General features: G+C 33.8%; 4 protein-coding genes across 4 annotated transcripts; 3 read left to right on the forward strand and 1 right to left on the reverse strand.

The window, feature by feature from the left end:
* Positions 1–502: 502 nt before the first annotated feature.
* LOC120198931 (cytochrome b-c1 complex subunit 8-like) lies at positions 503–2367 on the forward strand. The gene is made up of 2 exons (XM_039200167.1): positions 503–715; positions 2131–2367. The coding sequence occupies exons 1-2, from the start codon at positions 546–548 to the stop codon at positions 2177–2179; spliced, it is 219 nt and encodes a 72-aa protein (XP_039056098.1). The 5' UTR covers positions 503–545; the 3' UTR covers positions 2180–2367.
* Positions 2368–5458: 3091 nt separating this feature from the next.
* On the forward strand, positions 5459–7331 carry LOC120204850 (60S ribosomal protein L10-like). The gene is made up of 4 exons (XM_039204865.1): positions 5459–5588; positions 6142–6643; positions 6797–6878; positions 7115–7331. The coding sequence occupies exons 1-4, from the start codon at positions 5579–5581 to the stop codon at positions 7181–7183; spliced, it is 663 nt and encodes a 220-aa protein (XP_039060796.1). The 5' UTR covers positions 5459–5578; the 3' UTR covers positions 7184–7331.
* A 5218-nt stretch (positions 7332–12549) lies between these two features.
* On the reverse strand, positions 12550–14048 carry LOC120200147. The gene is made up of 4 exons (XM_039201056.1): positions 13721–14048; positions 13111–13202; positions 12790–13006; positions 12550–12671 (listed from the first exon to the last, which is right to left on the reverse strand). Exons 1-4 carry the CDS (start codon positions 13788–13790, stop codon positions 12550–12552), a joined length of 501 nt encoding a protein of 166 aa, XP_039056987.1. The 5' UTR covers positions 13791–14048.
* Positions 14049–14185: 137 nt separating this feature from the next.
* On the forward strand, positions 14186–16023 carry LOC120204860 (low affinity inorganic phosphate transporter 8-like). The gene has a single exon (XM_039204873.1). The coding sequence runs from the start codon at positions 14375–14377 to the stop codon at positions 15992–15994; it is 1620 nt and encodes a 539-aa protein (XP_039060804.1). The 5' UTR covers positions 14186–14374; the 3' UTR covers positions 15995–16023.
* The last annotated feature ends 2673 nt before the right edge of the window (positions 16024–18696 follow it).

Consider the following 18696-nt stretch of genomic DNA (forward strand, 5'->3'; position numbering starts at 1 on the left):
AAAAATAATTTTTAAAAAATAATATTAAAAAAAACTCAATATCTATCTATTTTCTTTAAAATAGAATAAATCCCTAAACTTTTTGTAACTTTAGATTCAAGATAAAATTTAACTTTTTATTTATTTATTTATTTATTTATGTATCTAGCTATTCTTTCTTAGTACCTTATAGTTTACGGTGAGTGGTTTTTTTTTATTAATATGAGGTAAGTATATGATATATTTATTTAAAATTAACGTTTAATCATTTGACATTGAATGTTCATATTCTTGATGCTCAAACCGAGATATCAAAGAATAACAATACTTCTTTTACTACTGAGGTCGCTTGATTCGTGCTTCTGATGGGTGATTTTTATTATTTTATTTACTCGACGAATATGTCATGTCATCACATTAAGCTGAAGCACAAAGATAGTTGGGCCGAAACATTGGCCCAAGTCCGACGGCCTTTTGTTTTTTTCTATAGGCTCACACTTCGCATTTCAGAATTTGAGAATATTTCAGATAGTTCGGCCGTCAATCGAAGAAACCAAGGAAAAAGAATGGGGAAGCAGCCGGTGAAGATGAGGGCGGTGGTTTACGCTTTGTCGCCGTTCCAGCAGAAGATAATGAGTGGTCTATGGAAGGATCTGCCTTCCAAGATAACCCACAAGGTCTCCGAGAATTGGATCAGCGCTACCCTCCTCCTCACCCCTCTCGTCGGCACCTACACGTAATTTCCCTCTCTTTTTCTTTTTAGTTTTCGATTTCTCATCATATCTATGAATTTTATATTCAATTTCTCTTTAATTGGATGGATTGCTTTCTTTTACTTTTATGGATGATTGAAGCGTTCATACTTTTATTGAAACCCTACCGTAACTGTAATAAATCGGTTCAATGTCAAACGCAAATAAAGAAAGCTACAGACACTGGGCAAAAGCTTTTTTTTCTTTTGGGTTTACTCACTTGTATAAAATGCAGATTAAATTGCACTTGTTTTTTTAAACATATGAACACGCTATCTGTGCAACTTAGCCAACTCCCGTTGACAATAAGATATTAAGTACTTTACATTTTTAGCTATAGATCTTCTAATTGAAGGAACAAGTGGAAAACAAGAAAGAGCAATACATGTGCACAATCATATACCCATAGACTGAATATTTACTTGGGAAATGTTAAGCGATTCATGGGGCAATTGGCTAAAGAGATATTTATAGAAAAAAATTGAATGTAATTTATGTATCTTTTTTCTTGGCGTAAAGTACTATATAAATTCCAAAAAAATCTTTCCCATAATAGGGAATCCATTTTAGTTATATATATATATATATATATATATATATATATATATATATATAAAAGGTAAGATCCAGTTACACAATGTAAAATTAAGAAGTACACTGATTTAGAATTGCTAGATAAGTGAAAATAAACTGCTGATATTAGCAGTAGTAAATGAGAAAATATTCACACAGAAAACAAAGAGTTAATCTCAACTATTTATTTTCACTCATCCAATGATTCTAAATCAGTGAAAAACTAAATCTTTTTACATTGTGTAATTGGAGCCTAACCCTATAAATATATATAAACAATTGAAACTAATTTCTTCTTACTATTTGTTGTAAATCATTGTTTATATTTGAGCATGCATCGCTTGTGGAAAAGTATGTGGACCTTATTTTCTGATTAGAGCAGTAAGTATATGGTTCTCATTATGAATATTTCTGTTTCGTGGGATCTTCCCACCTCTGAACATGTCTTATTGTTTAGACGAATGGATTGATCTTGCTCATGCATGGTAGCTGCTTCAATGCAATTTGATTCCTAATAGCAGTAGCAACATAGCTTGGAAGTATTTTGATATACCTGATTTTTTGTTTTGTTAAAGTATTGTTGTCCGATCATGTTTGGACACAGATATGATTGTATAAAAGTTAGAAGAGAAAAATTGAGCATATATCCATATCCAACGTATACCCTTAAGTCCAAGTAACATGGGTTTTTTTAGATGAATATTGAGCTCCACTTGAACCTCTGCTCAGTGAAACACAAAAGTATACATATGCACAGAATCCACATTTGGTTAAGGACGTTGACTTGCTTTACATGTATTTCCTTTGTCTATATAATTGGGTGCAGGTATGTCCAAAATTACAAGGAAAAAGAGAAGCTGGAGCACAGGTATTGAACCATTGGGAAGCCTCCGTTCTATGAGAAGAAAATCCAGAGATTGTACACTTTAGATGATATTTTACTAAGGTTTCTTGCAATGACAAGCCGTATATTTTGGTTGCGTTTGATTATGGACATGGAATGATGAAATTGGAACATTATCATCATCTTTAGGGTTCAAATAAATTTGTCGTTTTGCTCTGCAATATTGTGTAGGCCAATTAGTGGTTTATGGATTTTTTTTTTGTTCATTTGTGCTCATAATAACATGTTATATTGGGATATTTTCCCCTTTTCTTTTGAAGTTTCTATTTTTTTTGCATTTTAATTAGACATCTAAGGATTAAAATCAAAACTTTCAATAATAAAATCAACTCACTGTTCTATTTTTTCGTTCAATCTTAATGGCTTTTTTGTCATGTCCAAGGTTTCGTCGCGTGACATTTACAAAAGTTAATAGTTTTTTCATAAATATAATCAAAATTTTAAAGGTGACTATTTAAAAATTAGGTTTAATACCCAAATAAGTGCTCAAACTAATCTTTTTCTTATACAAATTTATGCCTACAATATCTTTTGGTTTTTTTCGTTAAGTAACATGTGTCACAATTGGATAATTTTTATTTTTTAAATATTATTATATTTATAAAAAAACCTTAATTTCTTTTAAATTACAAAGAAGTCTCAAAATCTTAAAAATCCCCAAATACTAACACTAACCCGTCGTTGTCGCCTTTTCCAGTCACAACTGACGCCACAGACGTAGTCCATGCCATCATCCTAGTTAAATGCCACCGTAGTTGTCGCTGATTGGCTGTCGGAATCGTGTGGGATCATAATTTTTATCTTAGGGTTCGCGGGGTATAAAACGTCGATTCACCATCGATTGATCGATCACAATTTCATTGGGGTTTTAGTCGCCGAGGGGAGGTGAGGTCGGGTGGAGCTTCGTCGACGGCAAATGGCAGCGGTCGGCGTGGGTTTAAGGGTTGAAATAAAGATTTTTAAAGTTTTAGGGTTATTTCAAATTTTGTTTTTTCTTTTTAAAAATATATAATTTTATTTTTAATTTTATATAAAAAAATTTAAAATTATCAGATTGTGACACATGTCACTTAACGGAGGAAATTAACACCGTTGACGGCCCGGGTACCTAAAATGGTAACATTTGTAACATTAAGCACTTCGATTGACAAAAAAAATTGTAAGCTTCTATCCGGAAAAAAGAGTATAGTTTGGGCATTTATTTAGGTATTAAGTCTAAAAACTATTAAAAAAAATGGAACTTAAGGGTTCCCCTAAAATATCACCTAAAAAACGCATTTGATATAAAGTGTTTTTGCTCAAGTATAAGAACTTGATCACAGGTTAGGTTAAAATATAAAAAAGAAATTTAAAAGTTTGGTCAAAATATAAGTAAGAAGTTTGAAGGTTGGGTCAGATACAAGTAAGAAATTTAAAGGTTGGGTCAAAATTAAAGAAAGAAAGAAAAAAGATAAAAAAATTAGATCCAATCAAATTTAGAATCAGTTTTTAACAGTTCTAAATCAATAATTTTAACCATAAGATCCTTAAATCTTATATTGTTTAAATATTGATTTTTTTTCAAGTATTTAAATATAGCATTTGAAGAACACACTCATTAAGTGATTGAAGATAAGACTCATATATATATATATATATATATATATATATATATATATATATATATATATATATATATATATATATATATATATATCGTCTCTTCATTTAACTCGAATCCACGCAAATATGTTTCTAAAAAGTATCACATATTAATTTTTTTTATAAAATTTGTACAAAATTTTCACATTTTGACTTTTTTTCATTTCATTTTATTTTTTTTCAAATTGCTATAATTGTACTACCACATAGGTGAGGATGTGTATTGTAAACACGTTTTGAAAGGCACTTCTAACGTGGTCCGTCTTTGTCATATGTGACATAAAAAATATTAATATGAGATAATTTAAAATGGATATTAATCTCTAAACTTGAATTTCTAAATCCTTATAATCTAAAATATCTAATCTCTAAATTCTAATTACTAACACCATCTTATAAAATGTTAAATTCAAGGCTTAACACCCAATTAAGTGCTCAAACTATATATATTTTCTCTAATAGGTGCCTATAGTATTTTATTAGATCATTCAAGTGCCTAATATTACAAACGTTACCACTTTAGGTACCCGAGATGTAACGTCGTTAGTTTTCTCCATCAAGTGACACATGTCATAATCTGATAATTTTGAAATGTATTATTATAAAACAATTAAAAATATATTATTATATTTATAAAAAACTATATTTTCTTTTAAATTACAAAAAAGCCTTAAAATCCTCAAAATCCCAACACTAACCCGCCGTCGGCACCCTTTCCGGCCACGACCATCGCCTCCGACGTAGTCCCTGCCATCATCCTAGTTATACGCCATCGTAGTTGCTGTCGATTGGCTGTCGAAATCATGTGGGATCACGGGGTATAAAACGTCCATTCACCGTCAATCGACCGTTGATCGGTCACAATTTCATAGGGGTTTTGGTCGTCGAGGGAAGGTGAGGTCGGGTGGAGCTTCGTCGACGGCATAGGACGGTAGTCAACATGAGTTTAGGGGTTGAAATGAATGTTTTCAAAATTTTAGGGTTATTCCGAATTTTTTAAAATATATATATATAATTTTATATAATTTTTTTTTTAAATTATCAGATTGTAACACGTGTCACTTAACGGAGAAAATTAACGCCGTTGACGGCCCAAACATCTAAAGTGGTAACATTTGTAACGTTAAGCATCTGGATGATTTAAAAAAATAATATAGGTACCTATTCGAGAAAAGAAGTATAATCTAAACATTTATTTGAGTATTAAGCCTAAATTCAACGAGGGCCGCCTTCATGCTTTGCTTTCTTGTGGAGTCTTTGCTTTGCTTTGCTTTCCTTTCATGCTGTGGTCTCCCAATATTCGGCCGCTTTCTTTCCATTGTTGAGATTTCTTTCATGGGTTTGGTGTTAGTTTTTTTAATTATAATATTTTAAGTTTCGTTAAAATGATTTTTTTTTAAATTATAAATATGACATGTATAAGATAATCGAATTTTTTAACGGATATAATAATCCAGGCACTTAAATGACAATGTGACACTTACTTTAATTGAAAAAATTCAAACACTTAAATAAAATAAAAAATATAATTTAGACATTCTTTTATATTAAGCCTTATTATAATGGAAATTAGAATAAAACAGATCTAGGGTTTGGGCTATTTACTTGGGTTAATGGGCTAAGCCTGAAGCTCATGTCTTGAAGTTGAAATGAATAAATAAAGACGCCTAGGGTTTCTTTTACTTCATTTCGAATCGTCGCAGTTGTCGTATTCTCAAGACCAGACGACATGGGGAGAAGTAAGTTTGTATCTTTCCCTCCTTCCCTTGCCAATTTCCATATCAGATCTTTGATGCTGTAATCTTAATTGTTCTTATGTTTGTTGATCTTTATTTGTATTATATTAATGATTTTGGATTCTGTTTGTGTTCCTTTCATTTTTCATACTTTATTTCCTATGATTAGTCTTTACATTTGCAGCACCCTTTAATTGTGTGCTAAATACCATGTAAGAGCTCTTTGTAATTACCTATTCCACATTTCTATCATAGTTTCCATGTTTGACTGTGTTAATTGCTTGCAAATGCTTTTCAAATATCTTGGGTATGTCTGCGATACACAAAGCATCAGATATTTTGTTTGCAAGGGTGCTTTAACTAAATTTCTAGCGTGGAAACCTGTTGAAACATTTATTTTGTCTCCTCTTCTTGCTAACACTAGCTTTTGCAAACAGATGTGTGTTATTTATGTTTATACAAGAGATTCCATGAGAAGATTGTTGTATTCTGTCCACCTTGAGCGTCATAATTGTTGTGATTTTTTTCTTTTCTGAACTTCTTTTCTTCCTTATAGGACCTGCAAGGTGTTATCGCCAAATCAAGAACAAGCCATATCCGAAATCTCGATACTGCCGTGGTGTACCGGATCCAAAGATCAGAATTTATGACGTTGGGATGAAGAAGAAAGGTGTTGATGAGTTTCCTTTCTGTGTCCATCTTGTTAGTTGGGAGAAAGAGAATGTCTCAAGTGAGGCATTGGAGGCTGCTCGAATTGCCTGCAACAAGTACATGGCCAAATTTTCTGGGAAGGATGCTTTCCACTTGAGGGTGAGGGTTCATCCCTTCCATGTTCTGCGGATCAACAAGATGCTTTCATGTGCTGGGGCTGATAGGCTTCAGACTGGAATGAGGGGTGCTTTTGGGAAACCTCAAGGAACATGTGCAAGAGTTGACATTGGGCAGGTCCTGCTTTCAGTTCGTTGCAAGGACAGCAACAGCCACCATGCACAGGAGGCCCTCCGCCGTGCAAAGTTCAAGTTTCCTGGTCGTCAAAAGATCATTGTTAGCAGGAAGTGGTATGCATTTTTGTTTCGTGTACAGAAGATCTGATGTTTGCTCTATGAAGCTTTTTTCCATTTAATATATATTCTGGATATATTTGCAACATCATCTCGCTAATGTTATGGACATATGTTTTAATATCATTTTGCTATAATTGTATTTTTCAGGGGATTCACCAAGTACAATCGTGCTGACTATCTGAGGTGGAAGTCTGAGAACAGGATTGTGCCAGATGGTGTGAATGCAAAGGTAGTACAATACTATGGATATGGTGTATTATTCTCTCTTGAACATTGTTTTTGCCAATGATTTATTTTCTGTTTTCTGTGTTTAATACATTATATAGCTACTTGTAGCTCTTACTTCTCTTGACGGGGCTGAATATTGTTTTGGTGGTTTTACTGTGTTTGCTAAACATTGAAATGCTATTTGCGTGGTACGATTATCCGGTTTCTAAAGTCGAAGTTGTGATTCATAACATGCAGCTTCTTGGATGTCATGGACCTTTGGCTAATCGTCAACCTGGAAGAGCTTTTCTAAATGCATCAGCTTAGGACTTTGGACTATCCAGAGAAATATGAAGTGCTTTCTAAAAGCTGAAGTTGAACTCTTTGTTAAGTTTACTACAGTTGTGTTTTATTCCTGAGTTGAAAAGATGTTATTGAGGTTCATAATACTGTTTAATGGTTTGCTTTTTCAGTATTCAGACTATGACACCAAGTTTTTGTTTGTTGAATTGCACTTTTATCATTTCCATTTTTGTTTGTTTGAGGAAGGCAAGTCATTCATTTCAAATGCATTTAGCCCTCTCTTCTACAGCTTGCTTTGTGCAGTTTAGGTGATTTAGTGTGCAATTGACTTTAGTTACTAACTTAACTTTGATGGCATGTAAGGAAGCTTAAAATGATTACTTCTTGGTTCCATTGTTTTGTGTAGTTGTATAATGGATAAAAGCCTATTTTCCTTTGTCACTTTCGATTTTAAGATTAAAAGAAACTGTGTTTTTCTATGTTTTATTGTTTTCTTTGGGTTGAGGACTTCATTTAAGTTACCAAATATTCAACTTTTAATTTCATTTTAGTTGAAAGTATTTTTTAAAAATACTTTTCAATTCAATTTATATTTATGGGTATATTTCAAGTATCTATAACTAGGGGTGCACAAAAAATCTGAATATCCGATTTTGCGAAAAAAATATCTGAAATCGGTTTTGGGAAAAACCGGTTTTTTTTAACCGGATCGGATTTTTTTAAACCGGTTATTTTAACCGGTTTGGAGAAAAAAACCTAGACCGGTTTTTTTACCGGATAAAAAACCGGTTTGAAAAAAACCGGTTAAAAAATCGGTTTTTATCCGGAAAAAAAAACCGGTATGGGTTTAAAAAACTAGCCGTTAATATAGCTGTTGGGGGGGTTTTGTGACCGTTTTTGACCGTTTTTTTCTTTAAAAAAATTACCATTTTACCACCCTAAACATGTATAAATAAGTTGGGGATGTATTTGGTTGATTACAAATTTCTCAAATCTTATTACACAACACTTAAACATCTCTCAAATCTTACTTTTGTAATTTTTTGTTCATCATGAGTAACACGGCTGAATCTTCCGTCGGGGGAAATCTTGAAGTCGTGAGAGTGATCGAACACACTTGAAACAAAGACATTTGGGATCACTACGATTTATGTGAGATGTCAAATGGCTCAAGGAGGGCGCGTTGTAAACTTTGTCTAAAGTTTCTTGCATCGGAAGGAAACACAACGTTGAAGAACCATTTGACAAAATCATGCAAGGCACTTCGCTCAAGATCGGATCCTAGTCAATCGAATCTTACACCGCAAGGTGGTGTTTTTGTTTACGACAACGAAAAATTACGAGAAGCGTTTACAAAGTTCGTGATTACAAAAGCATTGTCGTTCGACCACTTTGATGATGAAGATTTCACGACAACAATTCAACAACTAATGCAACCACGTTATACTCAAGTAAGTCGTACTACCCTTAGAAGAGATGCTATAAAAATGTGGCGTACGGCGAGGGAAAAATGATTTTAGGATTCCAAGAACACCGTTATGGTGTGTCGCTTACATGTGACGTTTGGAGTTCCCCTCATAATACCGAAAATTCTTTTTTAGCCGTTACGTCACATTGGTTAGATCAAGATAATTGGCAAATGATGAAAAGAACAATCGCGTTTGAATTATTCGGTGAGCCGCATACCGGTGCTAATTTATTTACACTTTTAAAAAGGGTAATTTGTCTTTATAAATTAGAAAATAAAGTTTTTTCTATATCCTTTGATAATGCATCGAATAATACAAACGCGGTTCCAAGATTGAAAATATTACTTTCACCGATTTTAGACGGTGCGTTTTTTCATACCCGTTGCGTTGCACACATAATTAATTTATCCGTGCAAGCCGGTTTGGAGGTTATTGAGCCGATCAGATTAGAATTCAAAACAATGATAAAATCGGTTCTTTGTAACAACAACAAAAGACTAAATGATTATAAACGATTTTGTAAGTCTGTTAATAAAAAAGCTTTGGGTCCTAATTTGGATTGTCCAACTCGTTGGAACTCAACTTGGATGATGATGCATACTGCCTTAAGGCAAAGGGAAACATTGCAAACATTTCACGATCGGCTTTTCGAGAGGGGTCATGTCCCAAACATTTATCCGAATTCGAGTTGGGAAACTATAGCCAAAATAACCGATTTGCTTGAGGTTTTTAAAAATGCAACAACTTTTTTATCCGGTGTTTATTACCCTACTAGACCGTTGGTTCTTAATCAAATATTTTTGTTGGCTACCCGACTAAATGACTTTGAATTTGAAATCGAAGTTTTTCAAGAAATTGGCTTTGCAATGAAGGAAAAACTTTTAAAATATTTTAAGGAGATTCCCCCCATTTTTACTTGTGCCGCCGCTTTAAACCCAACGTTAAATGTTGGTGGGGTTGAAACACTAATTGAACAAATTGCGTTTGCTTTTAATCTAACCGATGATGAACCCAACTTTGTCCAAAACCAAATAAATTATTTTAACAAATGTTTTCGAGACATGTTTGCAATTTATTTAACTAAATACGGATCAAGTAGTGTAATACACGATCAAATGAGAATGAATGTGGAATCATCTAGTAGACGTCCAAGTAACATAAATTTGAATCTTTTTAACACTCTTGTAAATTCTCAATCCAAACGATCACGTACTACCACCCCAAGTAGCGAGTTGGGAAATTATATGTCATGCGATTTTCTATCAAAAATGACATTTGAAGAGTTTGAAAGTTTGGATATTTTGGCTTGGTGGAAAGAAAAGGAAGCACAATTTCCGATTCTAACCGCCATGGCCCGTGATTTACTAACCGTCCAAGCTTCTACGGTAGCTTCGGAATCCGCTTTTTCTGTTAATGGCAGGGTTATATCGCAACGGAGATCAAGACTAAGTCCCGAGTCGGTGGAAGTATGCATTTGTTTAAAGGATTATTTGGATGGAGCGGCTCGTAAACAACATATCACCACCCTAGAAGATGCAATTGATGCGGATTTGGAAGCAAACTTACACATTGAAGAAGTCGAACTTGGAATATCCCCTCCAAACGAAGAAGGCGAAGATGATGAAGAAGAGATGGCAATGTAGTTTATTTTATAACTTTATTTCAATTATCGTAAACTTTGTTTCAATTATCGAACTTGAAGTTTTTAAGTATTTGAATTTATCGAACTCGGAAGTTTTTAAGTATTTGAATTTATCAAACTTGGAAGTATTTAAGTATTTCAATTATGTTGAGTTAATTAAGTATTTCAATTAAGTATTTGAATTTATCGAACTTGAGGTTTGATGCTTTCTCTTTGATTCTCTCTTGATTCTAGTTGCTTGATGTTTCTTGTCTTTGATCAATGGCTTCTAAGCTTGCTTAAATACACCTTGAATCACTTCTGAACGTTAGTGATAATTAATGAAGATAATATAGCCGTTTAAGTGTGAAAACATTTAATAAAAATGCTTGGAGCGTGGGGGAATCGGTACCCTCTCATAGGGAATCGGTACCCTCTCATAGGGAATCGGTTCCCTAAGTGTAAAATTCAAATATTTCGACCGTTGAATAGGGGGGAATCGGTACCCCCTATGGAGGAATCGGTTCCTTCCGAGCATTCTGGAAATCTCGGAGCCAAACCATTCAGTGAGGAATCGGTACCCCCTTGGGGGGGAATCGGTTCCCTATGAGCAATCTGGAATATTAAAATCGGTTTTTTTATAACCGATTTTTTTAAAAAAACCGGTTTTTTTAAAACCGAAACCGGTTACACCGGTTAGGATATCCGGCCCTCCAAACCGGTTAAAAACCGAACCGGTTATTTTATAAACCGGTTTTTTTTCTATGAGAAAAAATCGGATCGGATAAAAACCGATCCGGATCGGATTGAAATCCGACAAATGTTCATCTCTATCTATAACTACAGATTTTCATCTCTAAAAATAAAAAAACTTAAGACATAATTCTAGATAACATTATTATTGATGTATTTTGTTTCTTCAAGCTTTCATGTGAACAAATGATTTTTAAGAATTTATAATTTTTTTTTATTAATATGGGATTTTGATATATAATTTACAGTGACACAAATATCAAAATAATTTAATATATATATATATAAAAGTTCTTTTAGAGCCTTCTAAAAATAATGTTGAGTTCTGCCATTAGTTACATCTTCGACTTAATTCGTCAAAATGAGGCAGCAACTAGATATAATTATTACTTACGAAAATCGTTAAAAGATAACTATAATTATAATGATTATAAAAAAACAAGCATATTTGTTTTTTGTGAAAAAATTTCGAGCAGGAGAAGAAAATTTTTACTAGTGTCAAAAATAGAAGAATACATGAGATTTTCAGAAATTGACTTAATAATTTCTTTTCTTATTCCATAATATCTATTTATAGAGATATGTAGTTGATTCAAAGAAAATTTTTTAAGTATAAATTTACTTAAACTAGATTTTTTGCTGTTAATCAACTTAAAGGAAAATATGTTTCCAACTCTCAATTAAACTAGTTTTTTTTCTAATTTCTCTAATTCTCTCTTAATTTTATATCTCAGATCGAATTCAAGTAAAATTTTAACAATATCCACATTGCATGAATTCTGAAAGTGTAAGAAATTCAAGAAAAAATTTCAAATTTGATAAAACACCCAAACTTAACAAAAATATTAATTCTTCACCTCGACGAACAAATTCTCAACTTCTTTCACGAAACTCCTTAAAGGTTATTCACTCAACAATGATTGTCAACCAAATCCCAGTAAGTCTTATTGAAGTTTGGACGTACAAGGTAACTTAGTCTTTATATCGGTAAGATCATTATAGGTGTCAATTTTGGTCATAGTTGCATCACTACGAGTAATATCATGCACAACATGATTTCGATCATTAATGTCAATTCTATTTTATTCCAAGATGGTTGTACTAATGTCATGCACAATACAATTTCGATCATTAATATCATCGGTAAGATTGCACTAACATCAGCATGTGTGACAGAAATGGTGTGCTTGATCTTCCAAGATGGTTGTTTAGGACAATAATCTTCTTTGTTCCTCATTTGCTGTGAAATAGATGTTCCTCATTTTAATCAGAGCTATCAGCTGATGAAAATCTCATACTTCATTCAATATCAACTGATGAAAATGTTTACACTGCATGTAGAAACTAAATAATTTTCACATTGAAAAGAAATTCTCTTTTAGTAGGGATAAGTTACCTAAAATCATCACAAATGAAGGTTCACTTTCATACCAAGAGATTAACAATGCTTTGTTTTATTTTTCTTTTCTTTGAAGCACAAATTACAAGCATCAATCACAGAAAATATTAGTAGTATAACATTTATATAAAGAGCTAGCTCTTATATACTAATTACGCCAATCATCCAAGTTCTTCAACAGAAACACAGCTGCTAAAACTGAAACCGATATGGCGATTGGGCTCCAGATTCTCCTTCTGGCATTGCTGATATAGGTGGTTCCATTGAATCCTACAAAATAAACCATAAAACTAGCATCTAAGTTCTATGTTTATATGCGTACAAACTCACTCAATGCTGTACTATTACTACAGACTCTTATGAGATACTACAGGAAAAATTCAATTACCAGAAGTACATCCATGAGTGATTGTGTACTTGAGGTCCCACACTGTAGCCTTGTTGATGAACTTATAGTCTCGCTTAACATGATGAATGCAAGTCAATACTGCCTTGGTATGTTCTCCACACCCTCCAGCTTTACAAAAGTCTGTCGCATCATTGGAGGTTACATTCATCCATCCTGCTTCCGTTAGAGTATATATGTCTGAACAGCTTTGCGATTTCTGTGAAATACATTACAAGCATTTCCCACAAAGAAATACATTTGATTAGAAACTAGGAAACTAAGAAGATTAGAATTGAAACAAAAACAGTATGTGAGAATAACGTTTTGCAGGCATTCATAAGCGCTTTCCCACTGTTGAAATGGACTTAAATTCACATTTCCCGTAGGGTCTGTTACTTGCTTGATTTTTGTATCTGCAAATGTAATACCAGGAACCGCATATGTTAATTATCATGAAAGACTTTAAAGCTTCTACAATATAAGTCCGAGAACAAAGTTCTAATAATTCTAGCTTCTCTGTCTGTATTATACGACTTGCGGACCAACAAAGAATTGTCGCTTCTTGGATCATGTCGCACTGGTGTTGTGAGTACAAGCCAATATTGTCCTCTTTGGACGTCTAGAGACTCCTTAAGGATTTGTTACTGAATGTGTGCTTCTCCAGACTCTTATCCTAGGATCTCCCACATTGCAACCATTATCAAATGGTACCATGGTTGTGGAAAAGGACTCCTACATGGAGAGATCCTAGATTCGAGCTTCGGAGGCATATGCGACAAATTATTGCAGAACCAGTGGGGTGTCCACAGAGGAAAATAGGACACTACAACTGGTGCAACGTGACAATAGGTCAGTTTGTCGTGACACTCTGAGATGTCAGCAGTCTATTGAATAGGTGCACTCATACAAAGAAAAAGCGAGAGGGAGAAACCTGCTTTAGTGCCGGAAAACAGAAGAGAAACTACTAAGATACCGTGCAGGCACAATATTTTTGCTTGCATCTTATTGCTTAAATGACGCTCTACTATTTCGGCAGCTGGCTAGTTCTTAAGGACCTATGAGGAAAGATTTTCAATTCCAGAGTGATATATCTGAAAATATATGGCACTAGATATTCGAAATGTCCTATTGGATTCATTGGTAGTGACGGGGGAATCTACAAAGCAAGCTTTGGAGGAGCCGCATGTAGTCACAGACAAGTGAAGGGATCATCCCCAAAAATACCAGAGCTAATAATGGTCATTTTGATCTATGACAGCTAGCACAATCTTATCTTGGCTTTAACTTTAACTACAAGTCTACAAGTTCATCATCTACAATGACAGAGCATTAAACTAAGAAGAAGTTGCAGAAATTGGTGATTTATGATTCCAAGATACCAAATTGTCATTTGTTGTCAAGGCCAAACAATATGATACGTTAACTCCAAAGGGAATTTCTTGTGCTTGGAATCAGTACCTTTCGAAGTCCGAAACAAGACGAACCTACCTTTTTTTCTGGGCTTACCCAACTCCATAAATCAGTCACAGAACCCCTTCTATCATGAGCACAACACTGTTTCTCATAATCAGAAATAATTTTAGGCATGGCAGAAGGAGGCCAAGCGATTTTCAAAGCTCTTGACAATGCAAAGACTCAGAGTTACCATTTCAAGGCAATCGTTATTGCTGGAATGGGATTTTTCACTGATGCTTATGATCTTTTCTGCATAACTGCTGTAACCAAGCTCATAGGACGACTGTACTACTATGACCCTACAACTGGCAAGCCAGGTGCTTTCCCAAAAGAAATAAAAAATGCTGTTACCGGAGTCGCTCTATTCGGAACCCTTGCAGGGCAACTCTTCTTTGGCTGGCTTGGGGACAAGCTTGGAAGAAAGAAAGTGTATGGAATCACCCTTGTAACCATGGTTGGGTGTGCCTTAGCATCTGGTCTATCCTTTGGTTCCTCCGCTGAAAGCGTTATTGGTACCCTCTGCTTCTTCCGCTTCTGGCTCGGGTTTGGCATCGGTGGAGACTATCCGCTCTCAGCTGTCATAATGTCTGAATATGCCAACCAAAAAACTCGAGGCGCATTCATTGCTGCCGTCTTTGCAATGCAAGGAACAGGTATTCTAGTTGCAGGACTTGTATCAGTGATGGTCTCCAAGGCATTCTTAGCTGCTTATCCAGCACCTCCATTTAGTGAAAGTCATGTACTATCGACTCAGCCGCAAGGAGATTTCGTTTGGCGGATCGTGTTGATGTTTGGCGCTGTCCCTGCTGCCTTGACCTACTATTGGCGTCTCAAAATGCCAGAAACTGCTAGATACACAGCATTGGTTCAGGGAGATAAAAAGAAAGCTGCCGCTGATATGGCTAAAGTCCTTGAAACAGATCTAACTGTGGAGGAAACAAGTAACAAACTTGACCCCAAATCATCATATGGATTACTCTCTTCTGAGTTTGCCAGGAGACATGGACTTCACCTTCTAGGAACTTCCACTACATGGTTCTTGCTAGACATTGCCTTCTACAGTCTCCAACTAACACAGAACGATGTCTATCCGGCGAGTGGACTGTTGCATAAAGCCTCGTCAATGAATGCCATTGAAGAGACATTCCATCTATCCAAAGCCATGTTCCTTGTAGCACTGCTTGCAACTGTTCCAGGATACTGGTTCACAGTGTTCCTCATTGACCGGATCGGACGCTTTATAATCCAGCTTGGTGGCTTCCTTGTGATGTCCATATGCATGGCAATTCTTGGATTTCGCTTTTATGCTCTTAGGGGAGATCATTGCAAACAAAGTAAGACCAAGGAATTCTGCAATGGAAACTCCGAGCTGTTCACCTTCCTATACGGCCTTGCATTCTTCTTTGCCAACTTCGGACCTAACAGTACAACATTCGTCGTACCGGCAGAGATATTTCCGGCAAGGTTCCGATCAACTTGCCACGGGATCTCCGCAGCTTCAGGGAAAGCAGGAGCCATCATAGCTGCATTTGTATTGCAGACATACACTCAAGATGACAAAAATGTTAAGCAGGTAATGATTGCACTTGCAATGGTGAACATGATTGGGTTTTTCTTCACTTTCTTGGTGCCAGAAACCAAGGGTCGGTCCCTTGAGGAGATCTCTGGAGAGGAAAAAGATTTTGGTGACAGAAAGACCCACCCTAATGGGATAGATCAATCAATTGTCGCAGAACGTGAAATGGTTTAGTAATACTACATGTTAAATCCACTTCTCTATCAACAAAAAGTAAATAAAAGCTAGTAAATGGGTTATATAATCTTATCTGGAGTCTCTCCATGATTCTAGCCATTATGTTGATATATTAGGGTTCTCAAGTCTGCATTATTATCTACGAAAATGGATAATTTGCTTACGTCATCAACCAAATCGATTAAAACCCCAAGGATTGGATTTTACTAGTGATGTAAACTACTGTATCAACATATTATTTTGATTATTAAATTTATTATCATTATAATTTGTATGTTTAATTATTATATAATAATGTACTTGTTGTTCACCTTTGTTCCCTCATATTCCCTTAGTTTACAAGTCTAAACCCACCGGCAAACCCCCTTCATTCTCTTTGAGTTCCCCCACCTACTCGCTTCTAGGTAGGATTAGGATTAGGATTAGGATTAGATAGGCATGTAAACGAATCGAACGTTCAATGAATCGTTTGTGAATCGTTCGGCGGGAAGTTCGTTTATTTATTAAACGAACGAACATGAAAAATATTTTGTGTTCGTTTAATTAAATGAACGAACATGAACAAAGGGCTTGTTCTTTCATTTAAGTTCGTGAACATTCGATAATATGTTCGTTCATTCAAGTTCGTTCGTTTATGTGCATTCATTTATATTTAACCCAATCTCTCTCTAGACCCATTTAAAATATTAAAACCCAATAAATTTTAATCTGATACCCATAAATATTTTAAAATTCAATTAATTTTAAATACAAATAAAAAACTCAAAACAATTAAATAAAATATAATTCTAAAATTGTTAGGAAAGAAAAAAAATATTTTCATTTATGTTCGTTTAAGTTCATTTATGTTCATTTATTGTTTAAGTTCATTTATATTTATTTATTGTGTTCATTTACGTTTGTTTATTTGTGTATGTTTACGTTCGTTTATGTTCGTTCATTTTTGTTCGTTTATCATTTAAATGAACGAACACGAACATGCTACATTCCTTAACGAACGAACATGACCAATAATTTTTTTTCCATTTATGTTCACGTTCGTTCATTTGTTCGGTTAAAGTTAAACGAACGAACATGAACATACCCTGTTCGTGTTGGTTCGGTTCGTTTACAGGCCTAGGATTAGATTTAGAATTTGCCAAAAAATATTATATAATAATGTTTTTAATAATATTATTAATTATTTTAAATTTTCTTAATTGATTATTGTCGTAGGAAAAACAATAAATTAAGATTAATAAGCAATATTTATAAGATGAATACGATTATGAGATACAAATCAAATTCATATGTATTGTTGTAAACCGATATTAGATTGACTCATTCTGATATTAATACATAGATAAGTATCTTAAGTTAATCTCTAATGGTTGTCATTACGTTCTTAAACCTCAAATCACTATGGTCTCAACATGATGTATACTGTATTTTGAGATAGTGAAAATGTTGTTTTTATCCGAACAATTATAAATATTATGCTTAAATATGATAAGAATCATACAGTGAGATATGAGTAAATTTGACCCTCTTATTATAAGAGAGAGATCTCTAGACCCCTTGACAATTGAGATTAAGAAATGCGTGGTCATACTCAAATGAATTGATGGAGATTAATATCATTTATTCAATTGGTCTAACTAGGTGTCAAGAAATTAAAGATGTAACAATATAAGATTGACTTCTTACATGACTTATAGTATATCAAGATATCTTGAGACAAAATGATTATTTCATGAACAATAAACATATTTATATTTATGTTTTCTCTTTTAGGGTTTTCTATGTAAAGATCAATATTATTATTTTTTCTTACTACTTTGTGATTGTTTATAGATAGTTATCCGTAAAAAAAATGTAAATATCAAGTTGTTTGATTCAATCACGATAACAATGATTATATAATATAAACACCATATTCTTATTGTGGCAAGTGAAGATACATGCGATCCTCATGCAGATGGATATGGATAATACTTTATTAAAGATTGATAAGACGTCTTTCTTAGACATTTGAGGGGAAACATCGTAAAAATCAAAATGTCTTATCACATATTCATTTTCATCTATCATATTAGATCCTATGGGATGTGTTAAAAGAGAAGATCGTAGTCGCTTTGTGGTTAAAGTTAGAGTTATGGATGATGAAAACCTTAAATGGCAAGTTATATCTAAAGCAACGACTATATTTTTATTGGTCATGTAACATTTCTAATTACGACTGTAACACTTTTAACTCGGCCTAGTCATGAATTAAATCAACGATGTCACACTTTAATGATCAAAATTATGTATAACTCTAATTCGAATGAAATTATAGATTTGTAATAATTCAATCACAAGACTTATATGAAAAGAATACAAGTTATATAACAAATTACAAACCTTACATGAACGAGGGACCAATTGAATAATTTTAACCAATTTAAGTTATTGATATTGGTACTAAACTACATATGTTGATATTATGTGAATAGTACTGATCTTTGGACAAATATCAATATCAAATTGGTATATTATATTCATATTTTAATTAATTGGTATCAATCCTAAGATTTGAATGTAAATATTGCTAAGATAGTATTGAAACTTATGAGCGAGCAAAATTCAACTCAACTTAAAAATTGATCTTTTCGACTCGAATTGACTTGACCCGTAGTTTTATAAATTGACTCAACTCAAAAAAAATTTCAAGTTCAAGT

The sequence above is a fragment of the Hibiscus syriacus genome, unplaced genomic scaffold (genome assembly GCF_006381635.1).
Source record: "Hibiscus syriacus cultivar Baekdansim isolate YM2019G1 unplaced genomic scaffold, ASM638163v2 tig00000340_pilon, whole genome shotgun sequence".
In the NCBI taxonomy this organism is placed as follows: Eukaryota; Viridiplantae; Streptophyta; class Magnoliopsida; order Malvales; family Malvaceae; genus Hibiscus; species Hibiscus syriacus.